An 18,387-nucleotide genomic window follows, 5' to 3' on the forward strand; every position below is an offset into this window, starting at 1 on the left:
CTCTTATCATTAATAAAATGGTACGTATATATCATTGCACTAACTGTAGAGGCATATGTGTACTCAAAGTATAATAGAGAATATATACGCACAATTTATTATAGTTCGGAGATATATTTATCCCCCTTTTGTTTTAATATTTTATCTCAAATAATTAAATTCAAATCCACTACCCAACATAATAAACCCATCTAACCAATTTCAAACCAACTCGATCCGACCTCTATTTTTTTGTTCTGACCTGATACTTCCTCTGTTTTTTCCTTAAACGTGAACCCTAATCAAATTACAGTGATTGATCGTTGTTGCTAGTTCGTGTTTACTGGTTGGAGGGAGTGGAGATTAGTTCGGAGGTGGCCGGAGCTAGGGGTGCGGCGATGGTTTTGCACGCGATGGAGACAAGGACTACATGGTGTTTTTCCGACAATATTTCATTGGAAATTGAAATGGGAGGGGTTCAATTTATTTGGTAACAGTTTTGGGGTGTTACGGGTCAATGATTTAAAAAAAAAAAAAACTGATAGTAGTGGGTGTTGCTATATTATTGTGTGTGTATCGTTATAAAGGTTGAAAAAACGCATTTGTTAGATAGGTGTCTCTCGAGTTTTAATTGAAATCGAGTCGGATAGTGGATTTATCGATCGGATAGCAGGTTTGAGTTATTTATTTGAGATAAAAAATTAAAATGAAAAAGGAATAAATATACCCCGAAGTATAATAAATGATACGTCTATACCCTACATCATTTTTTTGGGTACATATATGCCCTATTGTTAGTGTGCGGGTCATATAAGTACCATTTCATTAATGATATGATTTATTATACACAAAATATGATAAAGAATATATCCATATGATTTAACATAATTCAGAAATATATTTATCTCTTTTCTGCACTTAAAAAATGCTCATTTCTACATTAGCGATATATTTTCAATAGACTTGGGCTATGGTCCTCTACTAAGAGGGTTAAAATTCTAAAAATTACACAAACCCACAATTTAAGTTTTACTTATTACAAAAAAGTCATCTCTCCAAACATATTACAAAAATCTCATTTTTCTCTAAATATATATATATATATATAACTTTCTATGTATATGTCGGCCCTGTTATGTATATGAATCGGTTTTGTTATGTATATGTTGGCCTTGTTATTTATCTATATGTCGGCCTTGTCATACTTGTTATGTATAAGAATCGATCTTGTTATGTATATGTCGGCTTTGTCATATACTAAGGTTTCTATATATATGTCGATTTTATTATGTATATGAATCAGGAGAGAGAGTAAAATAATTAAGAAAGTAGGAGAGAGTGTAAATAATTCTAATAAAGTTGAGATTTTTATTATTTTTACTTAAAAGTTCTCACTTAGGAATATTAGAGAATAAAAATCCAGAAAAGAATCATACACGGCCTAAAGTATCCAGCCAGGGCAACCCTGTCGTTAATGGCCACAGCCCACAAATAATTGTCTCATGTCTCAAATGAAATGAAAGCTAAGGTGGCAAAATTGGCCGTTAGAAAATAAAACCAAAAAGAATTAGATAATAGTAAGAATTAACTTTAGGTGGGTTAGGTCCACCTTTTTAATGATTTTTCTTTTTATTTGCTAGATATTTATTATGCGGCTTGATTAATTTATATTATTGAAGTTATTATTCAGAACGATTTCATTCTCAAAATAACAGATATTTTAAACTTTTGTTATTCATTTGTACTTATTACATTTTGCTTCTTAAAATCAAACGATATAAATTTTAATTAATATTTTTAATTAAATTATTTTATTATATTAAAATGATAATGATTGTAATTTATTATATTTTTATATAGATTTGAATAGCTATATTCTAAATAAAATATTATATTAATTTAAATTAATTTAATTTTAAAAATTAATTAAATTTAAGACAAGTTAAAAAGAAATATGGGGTAATTAAAAATAATTATTCCCTCCGTTTAAAAAGGAATGACCTATTTTGACTTGACATAAAATTTAAGAAAATAAAAAAGATTTTTAAATCTTGTGGCCTTAAAATTAAAGTTGTGTCAAATGTATCAAAATATCCTTTAATCTTGTGATAATAAATATATTATGTACAAAGTTGAAATTAAAATATTATTAAAAAAGAAAAAAAGTTTTTTTTTTTTTTAAACGGATAAAAAAGAAAGTAGGCCAACGGAGAGAGTATTTTACTATTTCACCACAACTTCTATTGGTAGGTCAACCGTCAATAATACATATAGGATTCCAACCAACCGTAAGTCTACATAATTTCAACCACTAGAAACTTCGAATTTAACGGAGTCAAAAATAATAAATGCAAAAAATTCACCTGCCTTTCTCTTTTCCCAAAAAAAAAAATACTTTCCTTTGGTCATCGGAACTCCCCAAAATAATTCAATTCTCGTACTATTTTCCAATTTCTTCAACTTAGGTTTTCTCTAAAACGGCGAGCTTTTCTTCATTATTCTAAGAAAGGCTCGCCCAAAACAAACGAAAAAAAATTGCATAGCAACTCAACCATGGAATTTCTTAGAATTTTACCGTTTCAGTCCATTGTCGTTTTCCTTCTCTTCACCGTCGTTTACTTTCCGTTAACCGTCCGTTCAGATGAAGTCATTCCATTGCTTTTGCCGTCCGATCAAGTTAACGACATTTGCCCTACAAAGCCGTCTCAAACGGAGTCGTCTTGTACCGTTAACTGCTTCCGACCCGACCCCGTTTGCGGCGTTAACGGCGTTACGTATTGGTGTGGTTGCCCTGATGCACAATGTGCTGGTGTTCGTGTTGTGAAATTGGGGATTTGTGAAGTGGGTAACGGAGGTTCTGCTCCGGTTACGGGTCAGGCGCTGCTGTTGGTTCACATTGTTTGGCTTGTGTTGCTTGGTTTCGTTGGACTGTTTGGGCTTCTATGATCGATCAGGTTTCGTTGATTGCTCTGATTTAGGGTTAGAATTGATAGTTTAACATTTTTGTATACTACTATACCTGTATTTTCTGTATGTATGAGGGGAATTTACGGATAGTTGTTTTCCAAAAAAACTTTGTTCTTGCTTTTTTTTTTTTGTTGGATTAATACAATTTAGGAGATTTAGCTATTTCTTGTTCTTGCTTCGTCATTGAAATTTGTGACTTAATTGCGTTTATAGTCCTGAGATGATTATTATATAAAGCCTGAATTGAATGTGTGATGTGTAAGAGTATATACTGGAATGAAATTGGTCATAACAGAGCGGAAAGGTATAGAGGATTTATATAACTGAGCCCGACTTATTCAGCTTGTGCACACCTCAACTAATTCCATGTGTCACCTCCCACCAGCAACAGGTACCAGGTACACTCTGTCCACCAAGGCTAGATGGGAAGAAATCACCTAATGTTTTTCTCTGTTGGAATTGAACCTGAGACCTCATGGTGCTCAACCCAATTTCATTGAACCACTAGGCCGCACCCTTAGGTGCTTGAGGAAGATATATTCAATATGTGACGAATTTGATGAGGAGATAGATGATCAATTTTTGAGGTTAAGATCATCGTGGACATGTCTTTGTAGCTTTACATCTCCGCTTAAGTTCTTATGGCTGATAGTTTAGTTTGGATTTTGGACTTTAACCTCTGAGGAAAGGCAAGATGTTGGCTTGCTAGGCTTCTAAAGAACCTACCTACCTGCCTGCCTTTATGCACCAGAAATTTCTGTCGTGTTGGATTTGCTTAATCTAAGATGTCTGTGTGGGACTTTAACTGGTGTCTAGCTAGGGAATGAACATCCACATACTTTGGTGGCATTTAGCAGACTATTTATTTTATCCAGATTCTGGATTCCCTGTTGATACAACCAATCTATCCCAAGTGGGAGGTATTTTGCTGTTTCGTTAGTCATTACACTCATGTCTGCTATTCATGTTTTACTCTGCCGTTGATGCCATTTTCGGTCTGTCACTAATTAGGTGGACTTTCCATTCCTTGTAGGGAGTAGTTGGGAACAAAGGACAATGTGACCATCCTTACCCTCTAGGCTTCTCCAGTCTCCTCTTCTTCCTGGTTCATTGGTCCCTTTTCTCTCTCCAGCCTGTCCTCAATCTCCAGCTGCTGCTGCTTAGCATAATTGAGGTACTAGCATTCCCCTTTACTAACCTTCGTTCCATCTCCGAACCTTCCCTTCACTCATCTGGCAACACCTTTGACCCTTATCTCAGTGCTGCTTCTGGCCTTGTAGCAGCATCCACTTCATCTCCATTTGATCAATGATTGCGCTACAGTTTTGACATTCATTCTGGTGGATACTAGTCTCTGGATGAAGCCAAAATTATAATTCCTCTGACTGTGTTATCTCACTTTGCCTCCAGCCTTTTCTAAGCTATAAAAATCAGTTTATACGATTAGTATACCCAATATAGGTAAGTCATGCCATCTGAATGAAGGTTTATTGACAACAAACTCACTATGCCTGTGTTTATTGTTATTGGAGAGAGAGAGAATTCCTTTTGGAAGAGCAGTGATTGCTACTTTGGTTGCAATTCTAAATGACACAACATGATGTCGTTTCACCTTATTGAAAGAATGCAGATATTTGCTAGTTAATCTGACTCCTGAGGTAATTTGCTGGATAAGCTGTTCGACTCATGGGATTATATTCATGATTCATTTTTACTTACAGATTGATTAAGAAGGTCAATTTAATGAGCTTTCACCTTATTGGTGAGGGTTCAATAAGCACCTTATAATCCCTTCTCTATTTCTTCGTCCCCTACCCCCAATTCATAGAAAGAGCTCAATTTCTTTGAGTTCTTTTCTACTCTAGCTCATCTAAGAATATCTACTTTGGAGCATTGGAGAAAGTTAAAAACTAAAAGTGATTATTGGCGCCGCATAGATATTTGATTATATTTCCTTTCTCCACGAGGGAACTAAGAAAGGCTGTTTTTCCCTGATTTAAATATCAGCAAGGGCTATGATTTTGGGGATGTTTTCAGTTCCTTATTTTTTTGGTGCATTGGAGAACATGCCCGGGATCATCCCTAAGCATTGCAGCATATTTGGTCTCCAACTTCGATAAAAAAAATATGAGAAAAATTTGTTTGTTGAAATACGAGCAAGTATGTAAAAAAGGCTTGTGAGCAATTTTTTCCTCTTCAACCATATCAGATGCTTTTTGATGGGGAAAAACAAGAAGTCAATTTATAAACCCAGGCTTTAATAACTATATCTGGATCAATATTGAAACTTATAGAGCTTATATCCATAATTCACTGGACCAGCTCCAAAGATCAATATTGAAACTAGGATGACACAAGAAAAAAGGTCGTTTTGTGGAGCAGGCGGCTTTGTAGTTGAGAATCTCCACTTCAAACAAACCATTGAACAATGAACTCTTGCGTCTCCAAATAGTAGTTCAACTTGATTTATAATATATTCCACAAAATCACAGCAAGCTGCTAGTCTTCCTCACAATACTTGTGGAATTGAGACTTAAAAAGTACAGTTCAACAAACTACTAATTTGCCAAGTTTAGTTTAGGACACGGTTGCTGTTAATGTATAGCAAAATTGGATGTCGCAAGAGCAAACGGCAAAATTCATTATTAAATACAAATGATAGTTTTAGCAATCAACTGAGGCAAAATTATTGTTAACAGAACTGGTACTGTGCGGAAACAAAGAACAAGTTCCACTTATTTTGTATACGAGAAAACTACAGTTCAAAGAAGTGGAAATCAGATACAGATTCTTATACCCACAAGAAAGTAGTAAAAACATGATGAAAAAGTGGCGCTTGAAGAGCACATCTTTTGAAGTTATCCAAAACAATAAACCTTTGGGAAACTTTGAAGGAGAGTCTCTCAGTATAATGCCCTTAACTACTATTCGAAGTCCGTAACTTTTAAGTTTTTGTTCACTATTTTGTTTTAACCATCTTTCTACTTTCCAACTAAGTCTCACCCTGGGACTAAGCCGCCATTCTCAAAAAATAGTTATCACCAAAATAATGCAAGTAAGTCAGAGCTCTATGCCAAAAGAAAGAATAAGCACTCTTATCATTGCCAGATTATCTACTCAGGAATCAGATGCACGTAGCCCTAGATACTCCACAAAGCTAAGAAAAAGAAATGAGACCTCCATAGACACTCAATCATCCTTCTTGTGGCTTTGCAAGGAGAAAACGGGTTCACCCAGATGATCCTCATCAGCAGATTTTGAAGTAAGAGAGCTATCATTGCCGCTTAGTGCAGAGGAATCACTCTGCCTTGTATTTCTAGTCAACTTAGATGGAGAGGTCGGAGGAACCTCGGTGACAGGATTCTTTCCCACTACGTTTTTATATATGCCAAGAGCTTGAGCCATCATGCTAGCAGGATCAGCAGCACTTGTAGGAAGCAACAGCGTTGTGCCCTTCAAAGTTGATACAGGGAAACAAAGAAAACAAAGTTAGCAAATAACTTACACATGACAGTTGACAACAAATACAATGTCATTGTGCGTCACCTCCTTTGCGATATTAGAGAAGGCTTGGATATACTGCTCTGCAATCCTCAAACTTGCTGCCTACAAACCAAATATTGAAAGCTGTAAGCGTGAAGATTGGTGAAGGTACAATCAAATGTAGCATTGACAATCCAATGGAAAAAACAAAATTGATGTACGCTGGTGCATTACAATTATGAAAAGTAATCTGCTATTCCACTTCCATCAGTGTCAGAAGAAGGGGCAGGGAGGAAGGAGGAAGAAAAGATGCATAGCCAGATCAGGACTAGCACTACTGGCATTTCAAGAACCTCACCTCTGCACCGCCATGCTCTTTTAGTGTTTGTGACACCATTGCAATCCCTTTTGCTGTAGCTTGTGCCCTAGCGAGTATTGCTTCTGCTTCACCTGATTCATTCAACAAGGAGAACCAGTGAAGCTGAGATTGTCAGTCCCATAAATAAAGGTCACTACAAATGGACTAGTCACATGTTTTCTGTAACTTGAAACACCTTGACACCACATTCTTTTTATCAGGCAACTTGACCCCACATTAAGGCACCACATATGGTAATGGACAATAATCAACACCATTTGTCACCTTTAATACCCAAAGAACACACGTGCACATACACTAATCAATCCACTAAACCACAATGGTAGGTGGAAAATCTGTCCGAACAAAACTTCAAGCACTTCTTTCGAATATTTCACTGGCTAAACAACTCCAATTTTTCTAAATCTCGATCAAGGAAAGTTGAATCTCACCAGAGTGCAGCGAAAAAGTGAAGTGTCGAGTAACAAACCTTGCGCTCTGTTGACTTGGTCCATTTTTGCAGCTTCTGAAGCAAGGATCACCGAACTCTTCCTTCCGTCAGCAATATTAATATTTGCCTGCCTTTCTCCTGTTACAGATGTCAAAAACATCGACATCATAAAAGGAAACAGAAAAATCCTTCCTCAAATTGAAGTACTAAAACTTCTAAAAATAAAGTAAGCTGTGATTTTACATTGGCATGGTGTTCATTTTTGCTCATATAAGGCCTTACACTAAGTTATCAGCCTAAGTAGACTATATATATAGTAAGAATAGATTGACTGTTTATGTTATAGATGGAAAAGCTTTTCAATAAATCTACTTGCAATATACATTACGCTGGTATGTCCCTGATATAACACGAACTGCCCTTCCCTCGATGGCAATCACTCATAATTCTAACACAACTACTGCATTGCAAACTAACCATCAGGACGAGGATCAATTACCTTCTGACTCCAGAACTTGAGCCCTTTTTTTGCGTTCCGCTTCAGCCTGCATCTCCATAGCAGCTCTAACCCCACGAGGCGGAGATATATCCCCTGAAAAAAAGGATAACAGACATTCAGAAATGTAAAGGCACAACCAATTTCTGTAATGATGATAGAATAGGCGGACTAGCCAACATACTTATTTCATATCGAAGACATTTCAAGCCCCAATCTTTTGCAGCCTCGTTAATAGCCATCTGCAATAAAGCATGCATCAGAGGGATCAGACTCGAGCATCGAAGATGCAGAAATAAAAGGAAACCATTCACGGGGTGTTTCCTAAATCAACACTCAATATATTGCACACTACTGTGGGTGATAAATTTGATAGTGTAGGGATAAGAAAGATGAGCATATGTTTGGCCGCACCTAAATAAGATGAGCATATCGTTGCCTGACACCTAAATGAGCAAAGGTACTAATACTGATCAATCACTAACGAATATATGGCCATATAAGAAGCAGAAATTTTTTTATGGTTATTAGTAGAAACACCACCTAAATAAAGCATATGCAACAGGTACACAACCCGATGTTGATGATGACCATTCAACAAGAAACTCCAGATTCATGTGCAGATTATTGACAGAGAAGTGAAGATGAAGATGAATAAAGCTGTATTTTGATGATAAGGACAAAACATTAAAACAACACAAGGACATAACTAAGTTATGTTTTCACGTACATGATTAATTTCACCAGAATCAGCATAACACCTTGGACCAGTAGTAGTTTCTCATTTAATTTTTAGTTCCATTCTAGAGATTCTATTTGATTTCAGGATGCACACCTAAATGATACAACAAATAACTTCTCCAATTTCAATGGCCTTATGGCCAAAGAACAGTTACAACTAGTTCCAACTGATGTTCTGTTTTTTACCTTCCTTTCCTTTAGACTAATTATCATTTCTCATACTATGAGATTTATCAAACATATAAATTCTTCATTCCTTTGGATGAAATTTCCATCTAGTAGTATCACGAGATTCTTGCTCTTAAAAGTTGCAGTTATTCATCCTTCGCAAACGTGCCGGACAAAAATGCTTTCAATATTATCAATTCAACTAGAAAAGTAGACTCAAATTCATATAGCATGCAATCCACAGAAAAGAATCAGTAGACGTGAATATTGCATTCCTATCCTGGATGGAACCTGCTCTTACCTATTTATCTTATATTAGTATTCAGTTATCGTGGATTTACATCTTAACATCGTTCTTAGACACCTCCTGTGGTATGATAGCCTTTAGTTTGACTCTAACGGCCAAATCGATCAATTTATTTGAGTGGCAATTCACTTAAACTTGGTGATTAATAAAAATAACCAAACTCGCACAAAAGAAAGGGGCAAAACAGAAAAACAATACAGAATACACACAAAATACAGAGAAAATAGAAACACTACAAGGAAAACCATAAATGATTGAATGGAAAAACAACGAATAGATAAATATAACAATCTTTAATAAACTTTCTTCACCTCCCCAAAAATGACTTTCTATAAGCTAGGGAACATCTTACAGCCAAAAAATGAGACACATAGAGATAAATATGATACGTAAACCATGATTAAGGACTTTAATACTTACAAAAAGGTCATAATTCACATACAACCTCTATGTCAACAAGACCGAGACGGGCTTAACTGGATCTACATGAAGAGTGAAGATTCATATCTGTTGTATATGTTAACAAGGCACATTTATTTGACATCCAAATCTAGTATTGATTAGTGCAATGATATTTTGTGAAAAGTAAAACAGCAGCAAGCAGATGTTGAATTACATATAACTACAATCTTCATATAACTAAAATCTTCTCCTTCAACACATTCAAGAGTAATGAAGTCTAAAAAGGCAAGATTACATTTGCAGTTTACACCAAAAGGATAAATGTATTAAACACATCACTAAGAGTTAGGATTACCAATTACTTGCCGTTTGGAATCCTAAAATATACAGTTGAGACAAAGTTGACAGAGCGACAGAAATGGAATCCGTCAAAAGGAGCTAAAGGTGATAGGGACGATTTCAAGTGCCCCAAGCCCCCAACTATGCATGAATCGGCAAGAGTGACAGAAAAGTTGAAGATGCTAGAACGAAATTTCTAGTGGAACACGTGCCACGGGATAAAAGAAGTTTCATCAAATGAATAGAAAAGTTGGCCACATCTCCTTTTAAGGTATGGACTATGGAGTAATCGCGTTGAAGACTTGAAGAATATACAGTAACACACTCCTAAGAAAGTGTCTTCAAAGGTTGTGTAACGAGAAACACTGGCTATGGAAGATGGTGAATGCAAAAAAGCATGATAAAGGAGGAACACAGAACCAGAAACACCACTTTACCTTGTGAATGCAAACTCTAGTGGAATATCATGAAAGGATGGAAAGAGTTGCAGTCATAAATCACATTTAATAGGATCAAGAACAACTTATAGAAGCATCAATGGTGTGCGTGTAACATCTTAAGTGTCAAAATACTCTAGTAGTTTTCCGCATAACACGCCAGAAAAGACCACATTTGAACACATACACAGAGAAAAAGATAGTGGATAATTATAGAGCTTAAGATTTTTTAGGAAAAAAACATACAAGATCGAAAAATAGAAGAAGTTCAAATTTGATAAATTACTTTACAAACCAAATATCACTCGATCAAAGCTGAGCCCTTATAAGTCTATAGGCAGGGAAAATGGCTTTTCCTAGGGAAGTTCTTCAAACTCAAGCTACAGAAATGAGAGGATACGACTGCCAATATTTCTCTGTTCGGGTATCTAGAGCAAGAGAAAGGTTTGCTTGTTCACATTGCAAGCACCGTACAAGTAAAGGTGGTGCTACTAACTCCTAAAAATATAAGGAAAGAAATATAACATCTGTCAACAGGTGCTTCATGTGCAAATAGTTGTGACACGATGTGAACCATTTATTAGTGCATTGTAAAGTTGCAAAACCATCTATAGTGGACCATTAACATTATTTTTCTAGTTGAACTAGTGCTCATGCTTTTACAACGTGCTCTTTCTGTTTTTTTAAAATTTAAGGGCAAACTGCATGGTTGGCTAGAGTCTATTCTACCCACCAAGTTTGGCATTTCTTGAGTAAATGAGTTGTTTAACATATGAAACAAAGTTCTAGCAGCTAAATCTATCAACCTTATATGTGAAACTATTTTGATAAGATAAAGGAACTTGCAATATTCAAGATAAGTAAATCATCAATTCTATAAATAACTAGCTCAAACTAAAAGTGAATAATTACGTACAGCTTGCATCTCAAGCGTGAAGAATCACATCCAATAAGATTACATGGGCAATTCACTTTATTTTCAGTTTCAAATAACAATAATCCATACGTGAAAGGAACTGATCAAACAATCCTCAAGTTATCCTACTTGGCAAAAGATAGTTAGATACTCGACACAAGCTATAAATGATGAGAAACAGAAGGAATGGAGCAAGACTTTTACAGACCACAATCTAGTAAAGGCTCACCACTATCTTTTCATTCAGAGTATCCCTTTCCTCAAAGGTTTTGTCCAGTGTGATCTTACCAAGCTCACTGCGCATCGTTGTTTGTGCTAGCTGAATTACAGCATACAATGGATTCTCAACCCCATAAGACGCCAATTTAGGGTCCACAATCTACAGTTAAACAGCAAACATAAAACATTATCATCACATTTCCAACAATAATGCCTCAATCCAAAATTGGTTATCTAACCTTGACATAGAGAACACCATCAATCAAAATGCTAACATTATCCTTAGTAATAGCAGATTGATCAGGTATAGGAATCGCCTCCTCCTTAAGAGAATGCACATAAGCAATTCTATCAACAAATGGAATCAACACATGAATTCCAGGAGTCAAAGTCTTCGCATATTTCCCAAACCTCTCAACAACATACGCCTTTTTCTCCGGCACAATTCGTACTCCCCAATTTACCGGCGACGGTATTTCATATCTTCATCAAAAATCAACAACTTACTCACAAAAAAAACAAAACTAAATTACAATTTATCTTATAGGATCGAAGATTTTTTACCTCACGCTAGGGTCACGAGCGTTGCGAAAATGACGGACGGAGTTGAAGAAAGGAGAGAGCTGACGTGGCGGGAGTTGACCGGAGAGAAGTGAGGATTGTTTTAGAATCGGAGAAGATACGGTGGAGATGGCTCTGCCGGTGACTATGAGGTGGCTAATCAGCCGGAGCTTGCCGAGAGAGTTCGATCTCGCGGCGTTCATTGGCGTTAGATGAATCGGAAAAAGGGAAATGAGCGGTGGAGAAGTGGAAGTGACTGACAGTCCGGCGAAGGGAGGTTGCGCTTCACGAGTTTACGAAGCCCTAGTAAAACCCATTGTACAAGTCACACAATTTGTCTTGCAACCAAACGGGTTCGTTGATTTGTATGTATGTTGCGGAGATGTTGCTTATTTTACTTTAGCAAAATAAATAAACTAAAAATTTAATATATACACAAATTTAAATTATATAATTACAAAAAATCTCCAATTGGTAAAATAAATAAAAATCTCTTTATTTGGTAGTTTCTCTCTCATCAATATTATACATGTAACAACGATTTTTGGCTTCCATCTTTTACTTCCTAATGTTTTCATTATCAAGCCGATTTTTAAACCCCTCTTTTATGGCATAGTTGAAGTAACCTCTACTTGTGGTTATCAAATTGTAAGTTATTCAACAGTTAATTGTTTTTAATATTATACTTTATTAATTTTTTTATTTTTTTTTGTTCAACTTTACCGATTCAGGGGTTTTCCGTTTTTGATTTTTTTTGCATGTTCAAATTATAGTATTGTTCAATCCTATTCAAGTTAATTAGTTCATTTTTTCATTATTTTTCATATGGTACAAGTTAGATCTTTGATTTTCTTGTTTTGTAGTTCGATTTAACAATGTTGTTAAATTAAAATAGTGTTAATTGGTAATGGATAATCCTCTAAGTTTTAGTTTAGGAATTACCAACTGTAGAAGATATTCCACTTGGATTTGTTCCTGCTACATTTGATGAACAGGATCCTGATTGGGCAAAGAATCGCTCAAAGCACAGAAACGACCCCGTTACAATGAAGAAATTGAGGGATAATGCTACTTCTAAATCGAAGAAGTCTACTTCAAAAGCAAGTAAAAAGAAATTTGATGATTCCGGCAGACCACGTCTGCAGAATGTATTTATTATGAGTGTATGTATAATTTGACACATGTATGATAAGACACGATACATTAGTGTTTCATCACAAAAATGTATAATATAGTTGTTCTGAAATATTATTCTAAAGGTTATACATTCTAATAAAGCTGATATTAATTTTTGAAATGTATAAGTTACCCTCATACAAGTGTAGTTTTTGTTTATGTTTTGGTCTGACATAAATTGTTAGATATATACATAACCATTATACATTTGTCTATGTTGTTTAATTATGGTACTCTTTGAAAATTTTATGTATATAAGTTACCCTCATACATGTTTAGATGTAGTTTCTTTTTTAGTACAATATGAATTTATTAGATGTATAAGTAACCATCATACATGTGTATTGATAGAATGACTAGGGTTGTACTTTATTATACATTAATGTAAGTGATTTGTTAATGATTAAGTAACCATCATACATGTCTAACAACTTATATTAATTTTAGATGTATAAGTTAACCTCATACATGTGTTACTGTAGTGTATATGTTGGACTGAAATTATTATACATTTAAATAGTTTAATTGTACAGTTATAAGTTACCTCATACATGACTAACAATTGTTTAATGTTGGATTGATTTATGTTATGAAAGTATAAATAACCATTATACAATCAGTAACTGTTAGCTAATTATGTTATATTTTTTTCCAGGGTATGAAATACCGAATTGATAAAGTCCCATCATACCCATTGCATATGGGGAGCTTATGTAACTGTGCTTTTGGGGAAGAATAAAGAAATATTTTGGAGAGGATGTACTGGGAGCATTTAGAAATACGATTTTTGACATATTTCTGGATTGTCACGGTGCACCTAGATAGGACAGATTTCAAAATGCCTACTCATGCTTGAAATTCAGCAGGATAACAAGGACGGGCTTCATGTTTGGGTACAAGGGGAAATCCTCAAATTCACAATGCTTGAATTTGCCATTATTATCGGTCTGAAGTGTACCGATAATATTGATGATTATATGTATACTTCATCATCTAAATCAGCGTTGATGTCGAGGTATTTTTCCGACAATAAAGGAGCAATAACTCGATCAAAACTGATAACACGGGTGCAGATGAAAAACTTTGATAACACTGAAGATGCTCTAAACCTGGCGATATTGTTCTTTGTTCATACATTCATGTTTTCTCAGCATAAGAAAGCACCAATCAGTGTTGCACACTTTCAGATTATTGAAGACGGTTGGTACATTCACTTTTCTTGGGCGAAGGTCACATTTGAAAAGTTAATGAGTTCCTGGCAGCAGGATTTCAATACTGCGAAGCAGTTATATTCATTGGGTGGAATACCGCACGTTCTAAATGTTTGGATGTTTGAGTGCTGCTCCAAGGTAGAATAAAAAACTGTTCTCCGTCAGAGAAACGCTATTCCCAGAATTCTAAACTGGTCAGTGGAGTGTATAAGGCCTAAATACGAATCTTTTATGTCTGACATGTTCAGTAAGGTAATTGTTTAACTTTGTACTTATTTTGTTTATTCAAGTCATTTTATTTATGTGCAAATATTTTATTTTGAAATTATTCTTTCCAGTATTCTTACAAGAATATACAACCTACAACCGATGAAGTTAGTAGGTTGGATTTGTCCTTTTCAAAAGATTTTAAGACATGTTACCCAACAACTTATGCTTCAACATTCGATTTCAGAAAGTTGAAAAGGACAGCAGTTGAACTTGAACAATGTGCTGGTACTATTGCTGAAGAATTTGGTGATTTCAGCACTATACCGCCGCGAAAAATTCTCATAAAGGCTGGTTTTACATCGCCTGTATCACCTGACCAACCTTTGAAGAAAAGAAAAACTGTCATGTTCGAGCAAGATAATCAAGCGGTGATGGAGGATGATACATCTGGACGGGGTCATGCAATACATCATGGGTCTGATTTGTATCGTGAAACGCATAAGGATTCAACAGACAAGGGAGAAATTGGTGTGTCTGAAATTCAACATCATCATCATGGAGAAATTGGGGTGTCTCCTTAGAGTCAGCAACACAAGTTTGTTCCTTCACCTTTCACACAACCTGAAGGAACTTCTAAATCAAGTTTCGATGGTGACGAAATAAAGAATTACATCAACAAATGTGTAAGTTTAGTTTCTTTATCATATATTTTTTCTGAATAGCATGATGTGTTTTTACTAATCTTTTTTGTTACGTGATAAGTTTACTGAAAAGATGGCCGAACTGGTTACACTAATATCAAAAATACCTGCTGAGGTCGTCAAAGCATTGAAGAATGAAGCAAATAAGCAATCACAGGTATAACAATTTAATTTCATTATATTTTGCATAACGTTGATGAAATGTTCATACATTCAGATTGTTCGTGTTATATAGGAGGACAAAATTGATGAACAACAACAAAGTCAAGAAGACGGATCCAACAAACAGGAGAGACCACGTAAAGAGGATATGCAGGTACTTTTTGTCAATTATATTGTTCGTTTACTATAAATCTACATAATTACCTTATCAAAAACAAATGTTATTTCTTTTTAATACAACATGAAGATTATGATAAAGGATCACTCAACGATATGGAAGTGTCTCGAGATGAAGAATCTAATAAGCAGTACATTCTTGAAGAGCAACAGTTGCTGGTATTTTTTTTCCCTTAATACTTTTTACGTACTAAATTTGGGAAATTTAATTTTTCATCATACATTAACTTGAATGTGTAATGATCAGTTATACATTAAAACTTACTACTTTTTCCTTCAGCAAAATACATGTTATTTATGAATCTCTTCATAAATATGCATGTCATTTAGAATTACTTAAGCAACATCATTCTAGAATTATCTAAAACAAGTTTATGAATAACTGTTCATTAAAGCGACTTCTTATTTAATTTAGGATGTGAATGCGGCCGATAAAGAGGCAGGTCGTGAGGATGATTTTGAAAATGAGGACTGTTCTGATTTGCAAGCTTTGGAGGTATTTTTCTGTACATCAAATTTATTTTTTTCCTAAAATATATGTCTATATAAATGTAGCTTCTGTTATTGGTTGAAAAAAGGATATTAACTTTATCGGCTGATATAAAGTTGTATCGATCTTGACACTTTCAATATTTTGCACATTGTTTAACAGTTGTCTTAATAAATACAAATTTTTATTTTCATGCAACTTGGATGATGATAATTATCACATAAATAATAGGATGAGATTATGGCATATGAAGAAGAATGTAGCGATGAAGAATTGAGAAAAAAGAACATTCCAGATGTAGAAGATTTGTCGGTATTTTTATGTCCCAAATATTGTTTGATTACTACTATAAGTTTCTATACACATGTAGTTTCTTCTAACTTCTTCATATTAGGGCAGTTAAATGTACATAAAACATTCAATCGAATGGATCAAGAAGAGTCATACATTCAACATACAAACATTTTCATAAACATAAAGCTTGTAGTTTATGATTACCATCAATCATATTTATGTTATTAATGCTATAAAATCGTTTGTGGATAACATATGACATCGTTTGTTATTACTGATATATTTATATATTCATATGCACCCATTACATATAGAAATTTCTTATCACAGGTAAACTTCATCTTAATCTTTTATATTATACTTTGAATAATTGTTAATACACGATAATTGTTATTTAATATAGGATGTGGATCTAACCGCTAATGAATATGTTAATGAAGTGAATTTGAAAAATCAGGAATCTACTAATGTGATAGATGTGCAGGTATTTTTTTGTCCCTAATACTTATTTTTTTTCAAAAATATATCTATCTACGCGTTCGACCTTGTAAAAGTACGTACTGGGACTTAATGTTATTTCTCTGTTGCATATCAATTTTTTTTTGTGGATTTGAACCAACTGGAATGTATTGATTTTTTTCTCTGCTGCATATCAAATTTTACTGATATTGATGCTGTCATGATTTCTAACATAAATGTCGTAAGCATTAATATAGTTACACATTCAGATATTGTATGTATACATTACAAATCCTTATGTGTTCACGTAGCATGAATTTGGTGGGACAATAACTGATTCAATACAAGCATCTGTAGATACAATTTTATTTGGTTTGTCAACACCTTCGACTACAAAGTCATTGGATGTTAGTGCTTTAAATAAAATGACCGAAAGACACTGGGACCTTCCAGATAGTCAGATTCTACCTGACTTCCCTGATGCTCAGGTTCAAGAGCTTCAAGCCTCAAAAGCAAAAGCACCTGCCAAACGAGAAAGAAAAAAAGACCAGGGTTTTAAGGTCACAATACATTTCAAAGTATGGTTCTGTCTCTAAGGATGCGGTTGATTTCGATAAAGAGGAGAAACTGAAGTATGCTTTTGATGGGTACACCATTAATCAAGATTTGCCGAATGAATTGATGATTGATTACTCCTAGTGGATTGCCGTAGGATTGCTGAAAACTCATTCTGCCAATTAAGAAATTTGGTATTATCTTTTTGCCTACCAATACTATTCCATCTTAAACTAAATGGTTATTGTCATGTGTAATCAATGATGTTTTTCCAGGAAAGAAACAGACAACCACTAGCGAGTAAATGCTTCTGGGTTAGATTACAGACAATTGGACTTTGTCGTTGCATACCCACAGTCCAAGAATTGGTTTTACTTGATGTCCGAACGCAAGACATGCTGGAACGATGAGGTAACTTATTCTAAATATTTCCATATCATAATTTCTTTTGCTGATACTTAATATACTACAACACCATAACATATCATACATGTAAACCAATGTATAATAACATATCATACATGTTAGCCAATGTATAATAACATATCGTACATTTAGATGTGATCTTCTGCCACTTGAGAAATAAATCAAAAATTCAGCTGGGTGATAATTATAGATATACGACGACAAGCTGCTTCTTTAAAACATATGTTGAGAAGACACATACTCGTTATTATCCAGCGAAACCGGCAGTTGAGCTATCGACACAACAAGACTATGCAGAATCAATTGTAGTGTCTAAAAATGAAGATGCTATTGCTAATATAATTCATGGATTCTGTATGCCTACTGGATTACCATGGTATATGATTGATGAGGTATATGTTCCAATTAACTGCGGTAAAATTTTTTATTGGGTATTGGCTGTGATTGTCTTGAAGGAAAGATTGATACGTGTGTATGACTCACTGTCAAGTAAAAGGAAAAAAGAACCTCCAATTTAAATACAAAAGCTTACAGTTATGCTTCCTACTTACTTGTCATACAATGACTTTTATGATAAGACCGAGCGAACTGACAGGCCATCACTTGAAGCGTACAAAGGGAAGATTACTCAGCAAATTGGTCTTGCAAATGAAATCTCATTTGATGTTGACTATGTGCAAAACATCCCACAACAAGCCTCTG

At 34.7% G+C, this 18,387-nt stretch overlaps 2 protein-coding genes across 2 annotated transcripts; one reads left to right on the plus strand and one right to left on the minus strand.

Moving 5' to 3' along the window:
* The first annotated feature begins 2,197 nt into the window (after window positions 1–2,197).
* Window positions 2,198–3,108, plus strand: LOC107866080. Its single transcript, XM_016712261.2, has one exon. The coding sequence runs from the start codon at window positions 2,533–2,535 to the stop codon at window positions 2,923–2,925; it is 393 nt and encodes a 130-aa protein (XP_016567747.1). The 5' UTR covers window positions 2,198–2,532; the 3' UTR covers window positions 2,926–3,108.
* A 2,500-nt stretch (window positions 3,109–5,608) lies between these two features.
* On the minus strand, window positions 5,609–12,225 carry LOC107862973 (stomatin-like protein 2, mitochondrial). The gene is made up of 9 exons (XM_016708701.2): window positions 11,828–12,225; window positions 11,503–11,746; window positions 11,274–11,423; window positions 7,919–7,976; window positions 7,738–7,830; window positions 7,278–7,376; window positions 6,788–6,879; window positions 6,493–6,552; window positions 5,609–6,399 (listed from the first exon to the last, which is right to left on the minus strand). Exons 1-9 carry the CDS (start codon window positions 12,025–12,027, stop codon window positions 6,136–6,138), a joined length of 1,260 nt encoding a protein of 419 aa, XP_016564187.1. The 5' UTR covers window positions 12,028–12,225; the 3' UTR covers window positions 5,609–6,135.
* Between the last annotated feature and the right edge of the window lie 6,162 nt (window positions 12,226–18,387).

This window comes from Capsicum annuum, chromosome 3, assembly GCF_002878395.1.
Source record: "Capsicum annuum cultivar UCD-10X-F1 chromosome 3, UCD10Xv1.1, whole genome shotgun sequence".
Lineage (NCBI taxonomy): Eukaryota > Viridiplantae > Streptophyta > Magnoliopsida > Solanales > Solanaceae > Capsicum > Capsicum annuum.

What these genes read in the sequence shown, in the direction of transcription:
- LOC107866080 (XM_016712261.2), top strand. Translation starts at nt 2,533, where the DNA reads ATGGAATTTCTTAGAATTTTACCGTTTCAGTCCATTGTCGTTTTCCTT.
- LOC107862973 (XM_016708701.2), bottom strand. Translation starts at nt 12,027, where the DNA reads ATGAACGCCGCGAGATCGAACTCTCTCGGCAAGCTCCGGCTGATTAGC. An exon ending in TCAAGTTCTGGAGTCAGAAG is followed by an intron (nt 7,377 to 7,737) that starts GTAATTGATCCT and finishes CATCTGTAACAG; the next exon opens with GAGAAAGGCAGGCAAATATT. An exon ending in CCAAGTCAACAGAGCGCAAG is followed by an intron (nt 6,880 to 7,277) that starts GTTTGTTACTCG and finishes TGAATGAATCAG; the next exon opens with GTGAAGCAGAAGCAATACTC.